The sequence below is a fragment of the Pelophylax lessonae genome (genome assembly GCF_965119305.1).
Source record: "Pelophylax lessonae genome assembly, chromosome: 3".
Taxonomy (NCBI): domain Eukaryota; kingdom Metazoa; phylum Chordata; class Amphibia; order Anura; family Ranidae; genus Pelophylax; species Pelophylax lessonae.
The window spans coordinates 456,274,545-456,294,763 of record NC_138770.1 but is presented as its reverse complement, the minus strand read 5'-3'; the positions used below and the strand labels follow the sequence as shown (position 1 = coordinate 456,294,763).

At 43.5% G+C, this 20,219-nt stretch overlaps 1 protein-coding gene across 1 annotated transcript in view; it reads left to right on the top strand.

The window, feature by feature from the left end:
• PPIL4 (peptidylprolyl isomerase like 4) overlaps positions 1 to 19,169 on the top strand; it is a 64,625-nt gene extending 45,456 nt beyond the window's left edge. Inside the window, exons 11-13 of the mRNA XM_082251988.1 lie at positions 4,315 to 4,411; positions 13,309 to 13,441; positions 18,926 to 19,169. Coding sequence (XP_082108114.1) covers positions 4,315 to 4,411; positions 13,309 to 13,441; positions 18,926 to 19,147 — 452 coding nt within the window. The 3' untranslated portion in view covers positions 19,148 to 19,169. The remainder of the gene's footprint in view (positions 1 to 4,314; positions 4,412 to 13,308; positions 13,442 to 18,925) is intronic.
• The last annotated feature ends 1,050 nt before the right edge of the window (positions 19,170 to 20,219 follow it).

The window sequence follows — 20,219 nt, the reverse complement described above, 5'->3', positions numbered from 1 at the left end:
TGTAGATGGTTATACAGGTAAACACGCAACCAAGCGTTAAAGATTAACAAAAATTGGTATAAAGCACAATATGTTGGGTATTTACTATACCTCCTACCTATATCGTCCTTGCCTATTGAACTTTACAGTATTATTGATCCATTAGCTCCGAGAGGAAGCATAAGGCGAAACATGTCGAGCAATATGGCCCAACGAAATTGTACGATCTACTGCTAATACACATCGCTCGATCCTCCCAGGACGGCCGTATCATTCCCTGTCACCTGCGGTCATGATCGTCTCGATGTGAAGTATTATTATTGTTATATTGCGATCGTATAATTGTCCCATTACTACCAACAGTGTAATCACCTTCTTGTCACTTCTGTATTTTATATTTCCCTTATATGGGGGATATCATTGTTGTACGTCCCTCTTTTTGATTCTTGTTTGATGATTTTAGATGTATTATATAAAGTATGTGATTTTATAAATACCCAGTGCCTGCAAAGTCCATGTTTCCTCCCTTTAAATTTTTTTCCCCTCCCTCCCCCACCCCCAGCCCCTCTAAAATTTCAGCCCTTCCTCCCTGGGAGAGGTCATGAGCTGGCTGTTGCCACATACTCTTAGGGGGACTTGTTTTAGTTGCTGCTGACCGAGCAGCTGACTGGGTTTCCCTGGTGTGCAACGGGGGTTTGAGCAGGGTTCCCTATCATCCTGGGGGTTGGTGACTAGTGCAGGGATGTCCTCTGGGCTCCCTACTGGGGTGGTTGGGCTGGGAGAGCGGGTAGTTAAGCATCCGCAGGCCTCACGCGGCCGGCTCCAGCCGAAAATGTAGTGCACGGCTTATTGGCCTACTACTCGGAAATTACGTGAGGTGGCCCCTGTGAACATGGCTAAAGCCACTGCCTCCCGTTTGGGCATACGCTTTCCCCTCTGCTGCTCCTGGGTGGTCTGCTCCACTGGGGCTCGTGTCCTGGCAGCCAGGCACCCTCAAAAATACTACTAGGCAATGCGGCCATTGTGGAGAGCAGCCCCAGTGCGTGTAGCTGAACCCCCACTCACCCTTTGGGCATCTGCCAGGCTGTGGATCTGTGCAATTGCGGCTGGACCCCCCCAAACATTTTTAGGCCACGGCTTGCGGCCTGCTGGGCCATATGGTCAGCTTGGTACCTGCCGTGGACCGGGTGGCTCTGTGGGGGCGCTTCATTTATAATGACCGTATTACCCCCGATATTATATGGGGCACCTGCCTTGTTTTAGCTTGGGTACCCTGCCTGCAAGTCCACGTCATAGCGGGCGGCCCTCTTTGAAGGGGGCCATGTCCTATTATCTCCTCTCTGAAGGGCTCTGAGGGTGACCCCCCCCCCCCCTGTTTTTTTGCGGGGTTCAATAGGTGGTCCATTTGTGGACCCTTGGCCAGCGTCCCCTTGAGAGATCTCAGTCGGTGGCCTCCTCTGATTGTTTTTGGGGTGAGCTCAGTATATAGCGACCCTACTGGGTCTGCGTCCACGCACCCTGAGTGCTCAGATAGTGCAGATGATTCCTATGTTCCTCTAGCCACGCTTAAATAGGCGCTGGTGGATGCACGATTTGTGTCAGTGCGGGAAAATTTAAAAAGTGGAGTTTGCGGCTGACGCCGTGCCAGAGGCACCAGTTCCTTTTGGCACCCACAGGCCATCCAAAGTGACAAGGGTGTTCCTCTTTCCGCTTACCTTGACAACATTGTCACAAAACAGTGGGGTTGTCCAAAATGTTTTTGGGTGTTTGCTGTATCCTTATGAGAATTTACTGCATAAAAGGTGGACGGCCCCACCTGTAGTGGACTCGCCGGTTTCCAGGTCAAATTTGAGTTACCTTCATCCCAGTTGAGGAGTCCCTGACTTTTTCAGGTCCAGCTTATAAGAGGGCGGATGCTCTGGCCCACCGTATGTGCGCTGTAGCTGGTTCGGCAATTAGACCAGTAATGGCTATTGCCCTGGTATCGCATACTCTGACCAAGTGGGCTAAGCTTTTATGCTGGAACCTGGAGGGAGAATATCTGGTCATCTGTGCACGCTTTTGCAAAGTTTTTGCAAAGTGGTTGTGTTGGCATCTGCGGGTGCTTCTTTTGGCCGCAAGGTTTTTGCTGGCTGCTGTTTAGAGGACCTTTGGGGGTGTATTGTTTTTTTCAGGTGAGCTCCAATTGTTTAAAATTGAGCTCTGTTACCTGGTTTGCTATGGTTCGCCTTGGAGTCGGACCGCCCCGAGAAGAAGTCAGGTGGAAAAACCGGTAGGGCGTAGCTAAAGGAAGCTGAGACAGCACCGCCTGATTGGAAGGAAGCACTGCTACAATGTATCCCTGCTAACAGACGGTTAGAGCAGTGGACATACTATACAAGCATAGATCCCTAGTGTCTGGTAGACGCCAACTATTGTGAGTGTTTTGAACTTAGATTTTAAATAAAATACCTATAGTCATACAGTGTAACACTATGTGTGGCATTCCTCTTTGTTCCTCCATGTGATTCTACATTTGATTGAGCTGAGCTGTGGAGATCAAGGAGAGAGGAGTCCAGAGTGTAATTTAATGTGAATAAGGCTTGGCTGCTGGTTTCACCAGCAAAATATCTGGTGAGTTTACCCAGGCGCATTGATTATTGTGGTGAAAGGATCTTCACTGATACACTGTGAGCACCTTGGAATTGTTTTAATCAGCACATTGGCACTTTTGTCACGGGAGGATTACAACATGGTCTATGTTTAATTGAACTTTAATTTTGTAATTAAGATTGCATTATTTAACCTGGTGTTTTTTTTTTTTCTTTTTATGCATTGCACTCTAATATGATTTTTTTTTATTTTTTTTTTTCAGTTTTTTTGCACCTGCAGTTTGTGTGCACAAAAAATATTTAGATGTTTTTGGATTTATATAGATATTGATTCGGATTTATTTGCTTTACCGCATCACATCAATTGTTCACTGACCCATAATTGTTGGGGGTTTCATGAATGTTTAATATTTATTATTTTTCATTTATAGATGTATATTAACTTATTGGAACACAGGCACTTCATGTTAGCACATACTTGCACTAGCACTTTTTTCATATGCTGCACATGAGAGTTTAGTTTTTATTCACTGAATATCCACTATTTAAAATACTATATAAATAATTATTATTAAGAATCATCCACCATTTAAAATATTTAATTATTATTAATCACTAACAATTCATTTAACAGATATTGCGCCTAATATATTTTCTTCACAAAAATGGGATTTTTGACTTGCCGTAAAATCCATTTCTCTGATGTTCATTGACGGACACAGCCCCCGCCCCTCTATGGAGTTGGGTTTTTTTCTTCTGACACTGCTTGTAACAAAACAGAGTACCTATAGCAGGAAGTTGGAGTATACCCCCTGGGTCTGCAATAAAGGTGTAGTAAAGTCTTTTTTCGGCCTAGTGTCCTACTCCTGTAGGGGGCAGCATAACCCAATGGTTAAGAAGAATCCAGAGCTATGTCCGTCATGTCCGTTAATGAACATCAGAGAAATGGATTTTACAGCAAGTCAAAAATCCAATTTTTAGGCTTGCTACTCTTTCAGTTAACAATAAATGCTGTTGCATTCTCTGTTAAGACAGATAAAATGTTAGCTTTTTGCCATGCATTTTTTTTTTTTTTTATAAAAGCTTTACATTTTAAAGGGGTAACATACTGTATATTTAAAAAAAAAAAAAAAAAAACATTATGCCACCTTGATTACGATTCCCTTAACTTCCCTGATCCAAATGGCACAATTTATTGGCAGCGTTTTAATTAAGGTTTTTTTTTTTCTTTTTGTTTTGTTTTTTTTATGCGGATGTCTGAGTTTTCAGCCTGGTGGAAAAAAGCTGAGAATTCGTGTAGACTTTCTACTGCAGAGTGTTACGAACATGCACAACTGTTAACCGTATTTTCCAAGGAATAGGAAATTTGTGAAATGGCAGTTTCCACCTTTTCCTAAAAAGAAAAGTTTGGAAATCTGCGTCAATGAGAAGGTGGTTATGCGCAGAAGTAATATTCCCCACTTTAGAGTCCCTTCATTAACAATTTTTTTTTTTTTTTTTCTTTACATTTGATTTATCTAAAATGTATTTTTTGGCAAAAAAGTACTGTGGAAAAAACAGCAAGAACAGGTTTTTCTTTTTTAATTTATTATGTGTCACTAGAAAATGGGCTTTTAAATAAATTCATATTATTGCTCTATATAAATCCATGATCAATATCAAATATCTGTGTTTTTACTAGCCTTTAGGAATAGTAGAAAATTTGGGTACAAAAGTGTTTGTGTGGTTTTTTTTTTTTTTCCAGGGGGAAAATATACAAAAGATGACTTCAAAGAGTATGAGAAGGAAATGGGCAAACAGTCCAAGCTTGCCCTAAAGGACAAAGCCCGACCTAAACAAGAGTATCTTTTTTTTATAGTGTGCAGTCCCAAGCCCATTTGTCTGTGTAAACACGTCACCCTGGTTTTAATATGGTTATTCATGTAGAGAGGTGTGTTGTGTGGGTTTTTTTTTTCTTTTTTTTATTCTTTAACCAGCAGGTTGAACAAAAAGAGAAAAAAAAATCCCCTATACACAAATTAGCACTGCAGTTTGACATAAGCTGGTCTAACAACTGGCTTCTCTTGAACAGACAGGGCTATACATTGATCAAAATTCAGCCAGTTCCTGCTGCAGAGAACAATGCTGTAATTCTAATGTGTGCGATGTTCTCTGCGGTACTGAGACTCACAGATACAGAGAGAAGTCGACTCTGTAATGCAAAAGTAAAAGAAAAGGCAGAGCGCCTCTAAGTGTAGTATGTTTAATTATCTACAGTTGAACAGGTACATAAACTTGCTCACCTAAGAACAATAAGAAAAAGCTCAACGGTAGCATTCCGAAATGGGAAGTCCGTATCCAGGTGTGTGTGTCCACGCTAGTAGTGCAGGGGAGGAAGCGTAGCAAACCGTGGCTCCGTCAGGCTAGATGGCTGGCGGCTTCCCGGGTACTGCTCTGCTCTCGGACACTTGGGATGCAGAGTCTCTTGCATGACAGGAGCAGCCGATGGCACAACGCGTTTCAGAGCATGCGCAGAAGCCTCACTTTTTTTTTTTTTTTCCAAGTGCAATGACCCAATCTTGCCCGATCGGAGGCAAATCTGCGTCCTATGTGTCTGAGAGCAGAGCGGTACTCGGAAGCCGCTGGCCATCTAGCCTGACAGAGCCGCGGTATACTACGCTTCCTCCCCTGCACTACTAGCGTGGAGACATACACCTGGATATGGACTCACCATTTCAGAATGCTATTGTTCAGATGAGCTTTTTCTTATTGTTCTTATGTGAGCAAGTTTATGTATCTGTTCAACTGTGGATAATTAAACATAGTAGACTTAGAGGCGCTCTGCTTTGTCTTTTACCTAGCAAAGTAAATGTCCCCTTTGCAAAGTGAATATTAGTACAGTCATGTTTCAAAAGTAAGCAAAGCCCAGGGAAGTTGTTGACAATTTCAACGTATTTGAACAGGTAAACATATCTAATTTACCCTAATGCACACAAAAAGGTTGCACTCTAACATCATCACTGGCATCTCAGTTTATTCAGCCATTAATGGCAATAGACCTAATCCTGCCTGAAGCCATTTCCTTTCTAACGCATTTTACCCGAAAGGGCTTAATCATGGAAATTTGCTGTCTCTAGGATTAAGCTCTATTGGCTGAAATACATTGGAAGGAGTGGCCTTTAGGCAGGGTTATGGCTGTTGCCATTCATGGCTGGGTAAACTGAGATGCCAGTGATGTCATTGGAGTGTAACCTTTTTGTTTTTGTTGTATGTATGTATGTATGTATGTATGTATGTATATGGAGCGTGGACGGGCTCCTGGGTTTAGTACTTGAATTTGCGAGGCTTGTAGAGTGGTGGTATTCCTGAGTTCTACCACGCTTTAACAAATGACACAAAAAATCAACATGGTGTATGCATTTACATAATTTTAAATTAATGAAAATGTAGATTTGTCACATTGAAAATCAAATTCAAATAATTTTAACCACCTCCCACCCGGCCACTGCACATATACGGCCGGGTGGGAGTCTCGTCCTTCTGATCGGATGTTCCGGAACGTCCTTCAGAAAGAGCGAGATTGCGCCGCCACGGCACAATCTCGATGTGCCTGTGTCCCTCGGACACAGAGCAACAAGATGCGGCAGGAGGGCCCTGTGATTGGCCCTCCTGATCACATGACGGCTGTGTCCAATCACAGCCGTCATGTAATGTAAACACAGCCGTTGTAACGGCTTCGATCTCTTCCTTTCCTGACAGATCCTGTCAGTGAGGAGAAGAGGGATGATCTGTACTGCAGCCGAGGGATCAGTGAGTATTTCTAATTACTCACTGATCACCGGGGGGGTCTGTGCTGGTAATCAGAACATTGATTACCAGTGCAGCCCTGGGGGGGATGCCACTAGACCACCAGGGATGCCCACCCATGACCACCAGGGATGCCCACCATGGCCACCAGGGATGGCAAACTGGGCTCAGAGCCTGCCAGTGGTGCCCTCCCTATCAGTGCTGCCCACCAGTGCCCATTATTGCCAGCCATCAGTGCTGCCCATCAGTGCTGCCTATCAGTGCTATCTATAAGTGCCCATCAGTGCTGCATATCAGTGCCACCCCATCAGTGCCTGTCAGTGCGGCGTCATCAGTGCTCATAAGTGCAGGAAAAAACGTATATATTTACATAATAATTTAATAACCTAAACAAAAAAACTTTTTTTTTTTTTTCAAACTTTTCGGCCTTTTTTTATTTGTGCACCAAAAAAGCAAAAACCTGGCAGTGATCAAATACCACCAAAAGAAAGCTCTATTTGTGGGGAAAAAATGACACAAATTTGGTTTAGGTACAGTGTTGCATGACTGCGCAATTGTCATTCAAAGTGCAACAGCGCTAAAAGATGAAAATTGGTCTGGGAAGGAAGGGGGTTTAAGTGCCCAGTATTGAGGTAGTTAAATTTAAAATCGTGATTCTCAAATTAGACGTAATTAATTAGAAACTTCCTAGGATAGGCTCTGGTGTATTCTTTCATATTGATTAGTGTTTTGTCAAGATCAAAATCACTCTAAGGCCCTTAGAAAGAAGGTTGTTGATGAGTCTGGCAAAGGATTTAAAAATGGCGCCAAATTATTTGAAATCAGTTTTTCCACTGTAAAGAATAAAATCTACAAGTGGTGTAGATTTCCAACAACCGCTCAAAAAGTTGACTGAATCTAAAAGAAATCTCCAACAGCCGCAAAATTTTAATTGTGAGATCTGCAAGTAACCTTTGTATCTGTTGGTGTCAAAGTGCATGCATCCACAATCGGAAAGAGATTTCACCAATTTAACCTGCGTGGGAAGTGTGCCAGGAAAAAGCTTTTGATATCCAAAAATAACATTGGAGCTAGTGTACAGTTTGCTGTTGAATATATAAACAAAGGTCAGATCAGCATAAGGCAACGTGCTGTGGACTGATGGATTAAAAAAATAGTCGCTTGGCTACAGTAAAACAGACCTATTTGGTGCAAACCGGAAACCACATGAAAAACCTCATTCCAACTGCGAAGCATGCCAATTTTAAATATGATTTGAGATTGCTTTGCTGCTTCAGAGCCCCAGGCAGCAGCAGTTGTCAGCTTTGAATTCTGTATCATAACAAGGGTGCTTGATATGATTGTGAGGCCATCTGCTCAAAAGGAATGTTGCACCAGAAATTGATCTTCCAACACCATGATCAAAAGCACACTAGAAGGTTAACCAAGATTGTTTTACTATCAATTGATACGCTACAGATACCAATAGCACCCTCCTGGCCCGACCCAATACTTTACATTTAATTTTGTTCTCCCTGTGGGGGGGGGGGGGGGCGCATGCATGCGGTTTCCAAGATGGTCGCCTGCGCTTGGAGCTGCGCACCTGGCCTGAAGCCATGTTGTGGCGGCCCTACAGACCCTAGACCCAGCACACTGTGTGTGATTCTGCCGGGGAAACACTCCTGGCACGAACCGATGGCTGGAGGAAACGAGCTCCGGGACCGCTTTTGCCACACACTCCTCAGCGGTCTCTGGCAAGATGGCATCCACATCCTCCAAACCGGCGTCATAGTGCTCTGGAGCTGCGGGTGGCTCGAAACACGCTGGCCCAGGCTCCCAGCATCCCAGCCCACATTCTTCAGGGAGCAAACCCTTGCCATCTCAGGGATCTCCAGCATCCACTGAATCCTTGCTGGAGCAGACTATGGATGGTCTTCTTCCTTCTCAGCTTTGTCACTCCCCTGCAAACCCTAGTGGATCAGGCTCTGGGGCCAGTCAATTGCCTCCAGCGGACACTGATCATAGGTCCTTGTTTGAGAAATTCTCTGATCTACTGGAGCGAGGCTTGGCCAGAACCTTGTTTCACCACAACAATTAAAGCTGATCTGCAGGAAATGGGTGGTAGAATTGATGCCATTGAACATAAAATGGACGCTTCGGTGTCCTGCATTAATCGGAATACTGTCTGCATAAAAAGCCTACGACGCCAACTGGGCCAGGCTTTGGCTAAGATTGATCTTCTAAACCAGTCCTGCCGGTATAATTTTTGTATTTGCAGATTGCCAGAAACTGTTATGGATGTAGATGCCACTGTTTGCAACTTCCTCTTGGACCTCCTGCCTGAGCTTCCTATTCATCAACTGGATCTGGATAGGGATCATTGTGCATTACAACCTTTGCGCCCGGACAGGCCTCCGCGAGACATCGTCAAAACTCACTACTATAAAACCAAGGAACTGGTTATGCTGAAATCCTAGGGTGACTACCTCAATATTCCTGATGGGCCATCCTTTACATGTCTTTGGGGATATTTCCCCCTACATGGTCCAGAAGTGTAGGGCTCTGACCTGCAAAGCTATCTTACAGATGGGCATTCCCCTTTCATCTATCCTTTTACGTATGTTAACCATCAACATTTCTTCTTTACTTTCCAGGAAGGAGAGGAACGGATCCTGCGTCTTGGATTGATCTCTCAGGACCGTTCGTCCCCCAGGACCACCTCATGGGGAACCGGATCATCCTGCAGGTCCTTCTCACCCTCTGTCTCGATTGTGACATCAAGCTTCATCCAGGCGTACCAGCTTTGTCTCTGTGAAGATAAAGATCTATTATTGTGTTGAGATCAGGGAGTTTACCTCTCTTCCCTTTTCACGTCCTTATATATGGGACTTGTGGGTCCGCACAACTCGTGCATTATTTGTTTGGGACTTTTAGTTCTTTAGCTGTTTTATGAGTATTTTTGGCACTGTGCAGTTCAATAAGTTTGGTGGTTGCATATGCTTTAAATGTATTCTAAGGTTCTGTTTTGCATTGCATTTTGGCTTTGTCCTGACCAGGGTGTTCTTCACCTTTAAATTGCTCATGTAGGCTTTTGGCCCGATCATCGCTCCTTTCTGGTTCTTGACGCAAACCTTCTTTTTTTTTTTTTTTTGCCCTAACCTGGGGGTGGGCTTTAGTCCCTGGTTATGGTTTATGTATATACCCCCCTTGTTTTTCTATACTTTTAGTTTCTCTTCTACTAGTCCTTTTTTTCTGCTTCCTTTGAGACCTGGGATTCAGTTTTGCCGCCCCTTCCTGCAAGATCATCACCTAGACCATTTCCTAGTGATGTGCTTCTGTGATGGGGTGAGTAGCGTATTGTTGTGGGAATGCTGTTCTGGAGCTATGAGTGCACCACCTAGATTGGTATACACCTAATACACAGGGCCTCAATCTCTCCAGTAAAGCGTTCCAATACTATCATGCCTGTAATGTAGATGTCCTATTGCAGGAAATGCATTTCCCCCATTGAAACAGACAATCCTTTTTACATAAACAATACTATATATATATATATATATATATATATATATATATATATATATATATATATATATATATATATATATATATATAATATGGTACTTTCACCATAATGGTTCTTTCACTTCGCATCAGGAAATTTTGGAATCCAGAGGGGAGGTTCTTCTTGGTATGGGAACAGCTCTGTACTTTTATTTAATCTTGAGCCCCAAACTCTGGTCAGGCGGCGTTCTTGAGCAACCTTTTGCATACATTCCATCATTTGTGGGGGAGGCATTGATTTATCCTTTGATTCAAGCCTAGACCAATGCAACCCCTCGCGTGCTGTCCTTTTTTAAAAGGTCTTCCAAAGCTCGCACATGTGTGGCTAAATTGGTCCATAGCTTTAATTTAGTAGATACATGGTAGGAATCAAACCCTTCCTTTCGGGATTATACTTTCCATTCTGCCCCACACTCAAAGTACTCGCGTATTGACAATATCTTTGTCCCATGTGCTCTGGTCTCTAGTCTCAGCAAATTTGCTATTGGAGCGGTGGCATGATCTGACCAATTCCATGGTGTCTGCCTCCCTTTTAGCCCTTTTGGTACCCCCCGGGGCACCACAGTGGGAACGCTATGCATCCCTCTTATCAGATCCCTGTTTGTGTGAGGACATTGGACTCAGCTTGCGACAGAAGTTTCAGGATATTGTGACGGAGGATATTTCTCAGTTTGGGCCACTCATAAGGTAGTGGTGAGGGGTAAGATCATACAGGTCTGAACAAACCTCATCAGGAATGCATCCAAACATTCAAGAGGGATATAGTCTTTGCTGAAAGCCCACAAACGTGCCCAAAACCCTTTGGTACTTCAACAAATAGACCAGACGCGGCTAGAACTTCATTTAGAATTGAAGATTGGAGCTGAAAAGCATGCCTCTACACGCTTCTTTATGGGCAGAGATAAAATTGGCTCCTTGTTGCCTCATAAGCTCAACCCTAAAATGTGTGCGAGTATGGTCCCAAAGTTGCATTGCCCAGACGGCTCTTACTCTCAAAATCCCCGTAAGGAGCTGGAGGTCTTTAAAACATTTTACTCCACTCTGGTAGGGGAAGATCCACAATATTTGGCAGGGGTCCAACTCCCACAGGTATCTCTTGAACATAAAATGCGCATGGAAGCATCATTTTATGGAGGGGGAAATGCTGGCGGCGATTAAATCTACGAAAATGGGTTCGGCTCCAGGCCCGACTGTTTTTCCGTCCGCTATTATTGCAAATTCCCGGACCTCTTGGTCCCTCATCTGGTCCAGTTCTTTAACGCCATGCAGGAGGGTGCTCCCCTGGACCCCCCTTTTCAATTAGCGTTTATCTCAGTGGTACCAAACCTGACCGGGATCCTGGGGAGGTGGGTAAAACCACCCTATCCCACTTATTGATTATGACCAAAAATTGTTTAGGAAACTTTTAGCAAACCGATTATTAGCTTTCATCCAATATTATTATGTCCACAAGGATCAGGCGGGCTTCGTTCCCGGCAGGCAGAGCCTGGACCAGATTAGAGGGGCAGTTGACCATTACGCATTTGGGATGGGGCAGGGGGTGGGCTGCAAACAGGACTTCTGTTATCTATCAATTTACAGAAAGCCTTTGATTCTATGTCCTGGACATACGAGTTCCAGGTTTTGGAAGCCTGGGGCTTTGTGCCTTTTCTTTCTCCGTACTATAGACACCCTATACTCTCGACCACGGGCTAAAGTTAAACTGGCTGGCTATCACTCTGATCTCATAGACCTAACACAGGGCACTCTCAAGGATGCCCTTTATCCCCTTTAATCTCTGTCACTGCAGTTGGAAAAAAAACGGCAATAGCCATTCGTGCGAATCCGGATATTAAGGGGGGGGTCACTTTTGGATCGCAAGAACACAAATGTGCATTATTTGCAGTTGATGTCCTCCTCTTCGTTACATTTCCACCCTAACGTACAGACACTACTGGACTTTGCTGGTATCTCGGAACTCTGAGTTAATGAGACTAAGTCATTTTAGCTTTCAAAATTAACATCCTCGACCCATTATTTTCACATGTGCGTGACATATTTTTATTTAAATGGCAGGCTAAAGCTTTACCGTATTTGAGTATTCATCTTGCTGCTTCTTACACCTCATTGTATGGGGTTAACTATCTCCCTTTCTTCTGTCATTTGAAGGACCTCCTCTCAGGTTGGGCTAGGCATTACCTATCATGGCCCGGGAGGGTGCATGCAGTTAAAATTACAGTGCTGCACAAACTCCTTTAATTTATTTCACTCGTTACCGATTCCCCCTCCACACAAAAAAAATTAAATATTACATTCTCATTTGTGGCCAGTGGATGAAGCTTTACAGTGCTCTCAATGGTGCGTACATTTATAAATACTAATATATAGAGAGAGAGGGGGATTTACTAAAACCGGTTTACACAGAATCTGGTGCAGCTGTGCATAGTAATCCAATAATCTTCCAGGTTTCATTGTCAAAGCTTAACTGCGAAAGCTGACGTTAGACGCTGGTTACTATGCACAGCTGCACGAGATTGTGTGCACCAGTTTTTGTCCCCCTATGTGTTATAACTGATGTGGTACCAAGGTGATCTCTTTTGTAATACATTTAAGGATCGCAAAAATGTATGTCTGTGCATACCAGATTGGAAAATGTACCAAGTATAGCTTATCGGTTATCTCAAAACTAATATCTTATACACTGTACAAATATGAAAAGTTTTGGACTAATTATGTGAGGGTCTTTGGACTGGTTTGTTCATTTGCAAATATGCCAAAACACTACATTTAAAACAATATTTCCAGCCTTGGTAAGGTAAAACTACCCTTTTTTCCAGTGTTCATTATATTTATCAGTACTCAACAACTGAAGGGTGAAAATGTAATTAAATTCCTTTTAGGTTTATAAAAATGTCACCTCTCAAGCAGAACTTGTGTCTCTAGAATTGATTATCAGACAAGAACTGTATTGCTGTTGCACAGGGGCAGTAGTGCAGCTTCTCCTAAGCTCATGAGGTCAAGGGTCCCAACATCCTTTTTCTCCCAATTAGAATGCACAATAAGACATTTTTGAGAAAAAAAAATATTTATGTCTACTATATGTAATGTACTACTGCTAGATGGGGGTAAATTTAAAGCAATAATGCCATAGTCATCCATGTTTACACTGTGCCCATTTACATGTTCTGCACTGAATCAGCAGAGTTACATTTCATAGTAAATGGAAAATAATTGTTTTCTATGTGCACAACTCAGCAGAGGGATGTGGTACAGAAAAATGCAGCATGCTTGCATTTCTCCACAGCACACCGCAGCTCATATGAAGTCTCCATTCTTTACCAAACTGCAGTACAGCTGCAGTGCATAGCATTGAATAGAATGTAATTTCAAAAAAGTATTTAAAAAAAACAAAAACCTTAACAATCTTTAGCAGCAAATATGATCTTCTGATAGAAGACAATGCAGAGGAGACCAGCAGAAGTCATCGACATTCTAAACATAAAAAAGAAAAGAAACGCCACTACTCTGATGATGAAGATGAAAGGAGAACAAAAAAGTCAAAGGTACTTTATGCCACTTGCATTGCTAAAACGTGAACTTTTTTTTTTTTCTTTTTCTTAGAAGTAAATGTACATTTCCACCAATGTTAAAATAACCTGGTATCACAAACCGTATATTGACATACAAAATTGTAGATTGAACCTTGATGTTGCAAAGATACATAATGCTCTAAACATTAACATATAACATAATAACAATAACATAAACTGAACTTTATAACTATAGCCCTATAATTAAGCCCCACCCTCCTGGTCATTTTTCGCAACATAAATGTATCTCTCCTGGTCTCCTTTTAAAATGCTAGTTTCCTGACCGAGTCTGGCTTTAGTAGCTCTGGGTCACCGACTAAAGAACAAGCATGGAGCAAAGAAAGTCAAATTCTACCCCTGTAATAAGTCAGTGACCCAGAAATGACTAAAACCACTGGATTAACCTTGACAGTCAAGCAGCTTTGATATTCAAAAGAAGTCTTAGATTTTGTTTAACCACTTCCCATCTAGAGCAGTGTTTCACACATGGTAAAGCCAACTCCTTTCCCTATTCGGTAGGTGAGTGACCTCCCTCCCTAGCTTCACCTTTCTGTCTAACTTTTTTCTGTTTTCCACTCCTCTATCCTCTTCAGTTCAGTTTAGGCTGTACATTGCACCACCTTTTTGGATTTTGACGGGCCTAGGGGTTGCCCCGTAGTCGTGGGGAACCTCTCTGGGAACCCTTGGTCCTGGTGGTATCATTAACACTTCTATTTACTACTGTTGTGTTTAGCTCATTTTTTATCTGTTTGAGTCACCTTATTTTCCCCAGTCATCTTCCAGGACGGCTTAATAAGAGATGGGTTCCTCCCACCTAGCACAGGAAACACAATCCACATTCGTTTAAATACAGGTGAGAGGCAGAGACCCTCAAAATGTTGTGTTTCCTCTGCCACACATTTAAACATCAAGAAAACTTCATGCTGTCAGACCTCCGTGCTAGGCGGCAGGAGCCTCCTGACCCTGGCCTCTCCTTAACTGGGGCAGTGTACCTGGGCATGGTAAGCTGGGTAACTCGGACCCCCCTGCTACCTTTGGTTTGGGGGGAGATTGGGGGACCCCTTCTCCCCGTGTGTTTTTTTTTTTTTTTTTTTGTCCAATAGGGGGGGGGGGGAGCCACAGTGGAGGCTTACCCGGTCCTTGCAGGCTTTGCTGAGTCTTCGTTTCCCGGTGGGCAGCATGGGGCTTCGATTGTAAGGGAACTAAAGGCAGTATGGAAAGCTCTTCTCTCCTTCGGATCCAACATAAAAAGGAAGGCACTTTTTGTTTTTTTTTTTTAGACAATGTGGCGGCAGTATCCTACATAAACAAACAAGGGGGTACCTGGGCTCCCTCCCTCATAGAGGTGCAAAGCTGATCCTTATATGGGCGGAAGAAAACACTTTCTCTCTGGCAGGCATTCACCTCAAAGGGAAGATGAAACTTCTTTTATATTTATGTATATAATATATATATATATATAATTAAAAAAATTATATTAACCACTTGAGGACCGCCCGCCACAGATTTACCGCTGCGAGAACCGGCAGCGGGGACTCCGATGCACGGGGCCAGCGGCTCCGATTACCGTTGGACACCCGCGATAGTTGCCCGCTGAGAGAGGATGGCCAGGAGTTGTAAACACAGCTGACCATTCTTCTCTCTGTAATGATCAGAGCGCCTGTGATCCTTCTATATAGCATCACAGATCTCTGTGATCATTCCAAAAGCCCAACCCCCATACAGTTAGAAACCCTCCCCTAGGCTTACATTTAACCCCTTGACCATCCACTGTGTTAACCCCTTCCCTGCCAGTGTCCTTTTTACAGTAACAGTGCATATTTTTAGCAGTGATTACTGTAGTAATGTCACTGGTACCCCCAAAAGTGTCAAAAATGTCAGGGGTCCAATCTGTCTGCCGCAATGTCGCAGTCCTGCTAAAAAATCGCAGATGGCCCCATTACTAGTAAAAAAAAAAAAAAAACATAAAAATGACAAATCTTTCCCGTAGTTATGAGACGCGATAACTTTTGCACAAACCAATCAAAATATGCTTATTGCAATTTTGTTTTGTTTTTTATAGCGCAAAAAAAAATAAAAAATCGCACAGGTGATCAAATAACACCAAAAGAAAGCTCTATTTGTGGGGGAAAAAAAAAGTACATCAATTTTATTTGGGTACAGCGTCGCATGACCGCGCTATTGTCCGTTAAAATAAGGCAGTGCCAAATCGCAAAAAATGGCCTGGTCATGAACGGGGCAAATCCATCCGGTCCAGAAGTGGTTAAACACAGCGCATTGTCAAAGAGGTGTTTAGCTTCAAAGGGCATGCGTTCCAACTGTTTCTTGCAGGGGAGCTCAGCTGACCAGCATTTTGATCACAGCACTCGCCTTGTGTGCACTAATATGATCCCAAGATGGGAGAAATGATGGAGGGAATCTCCCATGCCGTCCGCAGTGCTTCAGGAAAGCAGTTTCAAGTGCTGTCTGAACCGAAAAGCAGTACAGTCTGACAAACCCCCATGGATGCAATGACTGGTTGCATGGCTACACAAGGAAAAAGAATACCTTAAAAAAAAAAAAAAGACATGTTTGTCCACAGGATCCTTGATTCAGTACAGTAAGGATTTTATTCAAATAAGACAACAGAGGATCCACAGCAGACACTGAACTGGACCTGCATCTTGAACTGAATCATGAATTAACTGTTTCTATTGAGGACTTTCAGAAATAGGTTGATAGGTGTTTGGGGACTCTTTTGACATCCTCATTTGTGCTGGCCAGTCCATCCTTACAGCCAGCTATTGCCACTTTGTCAGTTGCCCAGAGTTTGGCGAACTGGACCAGGGAACAAATGGTTAACTTTCTCCTGATAGATTACAGCTCTTGCCCTCAGCCCTTCTATGCTGCATTGAGACCGTAGAGAATGTGGCTTATCAAATCTCCACAATGTCCTTACTGTCTATGCATATGCACTGATTTTTATGGCTTAGAGTTGTTCCTGTTCATCCTCCAACTTCTACTTGGAGTCATCAAACACCTACTCTTTGCTGTCCTACATGTCTTGGTTCAGCTTTGTATATCCTCTTCCTAACACTGACACTCCGTGTGCACTCTTTGCAGAAAGTTGCTTTTCTTCATTGCTAGCTGTGACTTTTTGTCCCTCTAGTCTAGGGCCATCTTCAGGTACTCTTGTCCAAAGCCCTCCTCCTTTGAGGGGGGTTATTTCTATTAAGGTTCCTCTGTAAGAATGGATCTTTCTCTCTGTTGCCCAGGGAGCTTTAGTTTATGCCTTGGCTTCCCCTATTTTCTTCTTGGGAGCCTTTTTCTTACTCTGCATGAGGACAAAATATCCTGGAAGCCGGTCCTATTTGCTTCCCCGGTGTTGTTCTCATCGCCTTCTATGGGAGTGTTATTCTCCCTCCCCATGTGCTTCCCTGAATGTATGTCAAATAATTTTTATATTCACCATGTTGGTGGGGTCAGGACTGTCATCTGTGGCTACCTTCAATGTCTCCTTGGAAAGTGCCCCCTTTTCTGTTCCTCACAGGGAGGTCTCTATATGGGATTCCTCCTTGTTCCACCTTGCTTGGTGCTTATTTTGCGTTTTTTCTAGGGTTTTTTTCCTTAGTGAACAAGTCTCTCATTTTCTACCTGAGCCCAGTCTCTCTGAAATGTCAGGGTTCTTGGACTTGCTTTAAAAAAAAAAAAAAAAAAAAAAATGGGGCCTGAGTGGCTGGGGTTATGAGGAATTTTTAGGTGAGGTTTTATTGAAAAAGGAAAGAGACTCTGGGAAGTTTCCTAAAGTGTGGATGCTTTGTGGTATTTTAAATGAATTTTGTTTGTTTTGAAATGGATCCCTGTGATCCCCCTAGGTGCTGAACCGAGGCTCCCAATTCTTCCCAAGCCAAGATTAAGCCCCAGTCCTCCTGGTAGGAATCTGTACCGAAGTGTTAAATGGGTCTAATTTTGGGGTGTGTGTTTTTTTTTTTTTCTTCTGCTGGCTAGCTGGTAAGTCCGCTGGGAATTTTTTGTTTTGTAATGTGCTAGGCCCCTTATGGTAAAGGCTAGTTATAATTTGGGGTGGTTTCCACTTTCCTGGACTACGTGTCAGCAGAATTGTGTGTGAGGATGAATGGATGCTTTCCGCTGCCATTGTGCTTTTGCTGGGTGTTTCTATGGTGTCCCTGCACCTTAAACCTGCCCTTAGTTTATCCACTGCTATATGTGCTCTAACTTGCAGACCCTCAAAGCTATAGAGTTAGGACCACAGTATACAGAGGAGCCTTGAGGGAGGCATTGTGGATTACACATATGTAAATGTGTGCAACTAAACCCTCTGTCTTTGACATGGACTGTTAGAGCGGGCCAATTATTTATTTTTATTTTTTGTTGCAGGCTAGCTTTTACGTGTGCTGTATTTTTTTTTTTTTTTTTTGTTTGCAATGGGAATCTGTACTGGCTTTTGAAGATGTGGAAGTTGACAGTTTAATGGCAGCTGCTTTATGTACAGCTGGGGGCTATAATTCAATGAGCTATACAGGAATAAATTTGAAAGCATAGGCCCCTTTCACATGAGGTGAACTTCGTTGAAATCGGCAGGGGATCTGACACATCTGTGTCAGTTCAGTTTATGCAGAGCAGACACAGTCCGAGCCCGCTGTGCTCTGTGAGCAGCTGGGAGTTAATGGACTCCACCGTCCATTTACACCCGACTGCCCTTCGATCCACCTAGACAGAGGAGAACCCAACCCTCTTCTGGTTCGGACTGGAGGTAGGTGGGTGTAAATGGACACGTATCTATTTTTTACACCAGCTGGCCCATGAGGGTGAATGGGCTGTCCAATCAGGTCCACTTGAAAAACTGACCGGTGGACTTATTTGGACCCTTTGTGTGAAAAGGGCCTAACTCTTGCGCTTGTACTTTAGCACTGTTACCCTAAATCGGGGAAATCCTATTCTGCTAAGTGTCCCCACTGGAATATTTTTTTCCTTTTTATTGTTGTTTTCATGGCCACTAAAATTTATTGAAGAGAAAAACTGCTGTACACCAATGACATCACTACATTTTAGGTTGCAGAGATGACCACAGTAGTAGACCCCACCTAAGGAACGCCCTCCTAACTTGTTTTATCCTATATGGCTTAGTCATAAGTAATACCAAAAATTCCCCCAACTTTCAATGACAGTGGTCACCAGGAAAAATAGAGTGAATCTCCCATACCTACATATCAAAAACCCCCAAAAAAATGTTTTACCTTCAGATGCATTTTAATTTTAGAGTTTATTAGAACCAACAGAATTGCGGAGTTGTTTAGTGCAATAGAACTATGAACAAGGCCATGTGCAGAAACTAAACGCAAAGATTATTATCTAGTTTCTTGTAATAGCTTGATTTATCCTAAAATATATGGTTACATGCTTTGACCACATAGCCCTTTGTTTTTATAAGCGCTTTTTTTTTTTTTTTTTTTACAGGATTCTGATAGAAATGATCGCCACCGAAGACATGAGGAGGATTATTGCAAGGAGAAGAGGAGAAGTGAGAAAAAAGAAGGCAGAAGAAGCCGTAGTCTTTCCCGCGACCGTAGTAGTTACCATAGCTCCAGGGAAGATGCAAAAGAAAGAGACAAGGACAGGAGAAAAGACAGAAGTCCAAAGCAGTACAAGGAGAGGTCCAAGTACCAAGAAAGATGCTGATGTGAATTCCAAAATGTTTCAGCTGTTACTGGGGTAGAAAGGAAATCTTATAATGAAGGGCACCTGTCCTGGAGAACTGTTTAAGATGGGGTTTCCTTTAATTTTCTTTTTTTGCCTACAGGAAAAAAGAGGTGAAGGGAAACCTCCCCAAATAGCGCACACACACAGCAAGGAAAAATAAATAAATCACTGACATGGGTTTAAACCATTCCATAGTCTATAAACAGAGAATTTGCAGTGGGTTACACTGAACTTCTTATTGGGTAACCTCTGACTTCTGCACAATTGCAGTGTTTTTCTGGATAGCTTGTGGATGGACATTTTCCTCTATCGTTCATTGACGGACTCAGTCTCTGTTCTTCATAACAGTAGGGTTGAACTGCCCCCTACAAGAGTAGGACACTAGGCAGAAAAAAAGTTCTGGCTAAGCCTAGGGGTAGTCCCAGGGAAGGTATACCCTCTCTCCCTGCTATAGGATGTCAATTGTAATCTGCCTAGTCAGGAATGAGGACCTAGTTTCTTGCTGGGATCTCTGGTCCCGGCAAAAGTTTTTTCTAGATGGGTTTTTTCTATTTTTTTCAACTGATTTTTTTTCCTGCGAGATCTACAAGCAACTATGCTGGATCTGGGCGAACGGCTTGATATATAGATCCAGTGGTCACCCCAGCCAGCGCTTGCGCGCAGACCCCCAGCTCCGCGCTAAGTCCACCGCTACATAGGCCCACCGGACGGGGACTGGCCCTGCGAGTTAAACGTCTCGCCAGGTCGCATACGACTGGGTTTAGGCCTGAGTCACAGCGTTCCTATTGGCTGACAGCCCCCCCACTTATGCGGAGAGGGGCTCAGGAGATGGCATCCGCCTGTTCCAGGTATGGTAAGTAAATGGTGCCGCCCCCCTCCCCCTGGCGGTTTTTGGGGTGGACGCGGACCCCTCCTTTGGACGGTCGGACCCTCACCTTCCCGGGTTCCCCTCTGTCCTGTCACGCACCCCCCCCCCCCCCACTACTGGGGCTATGGGGAGATTGGAGCTACTCCTGGAGGCTGGGACCGGGCACAGACCCACGGTGGGGGT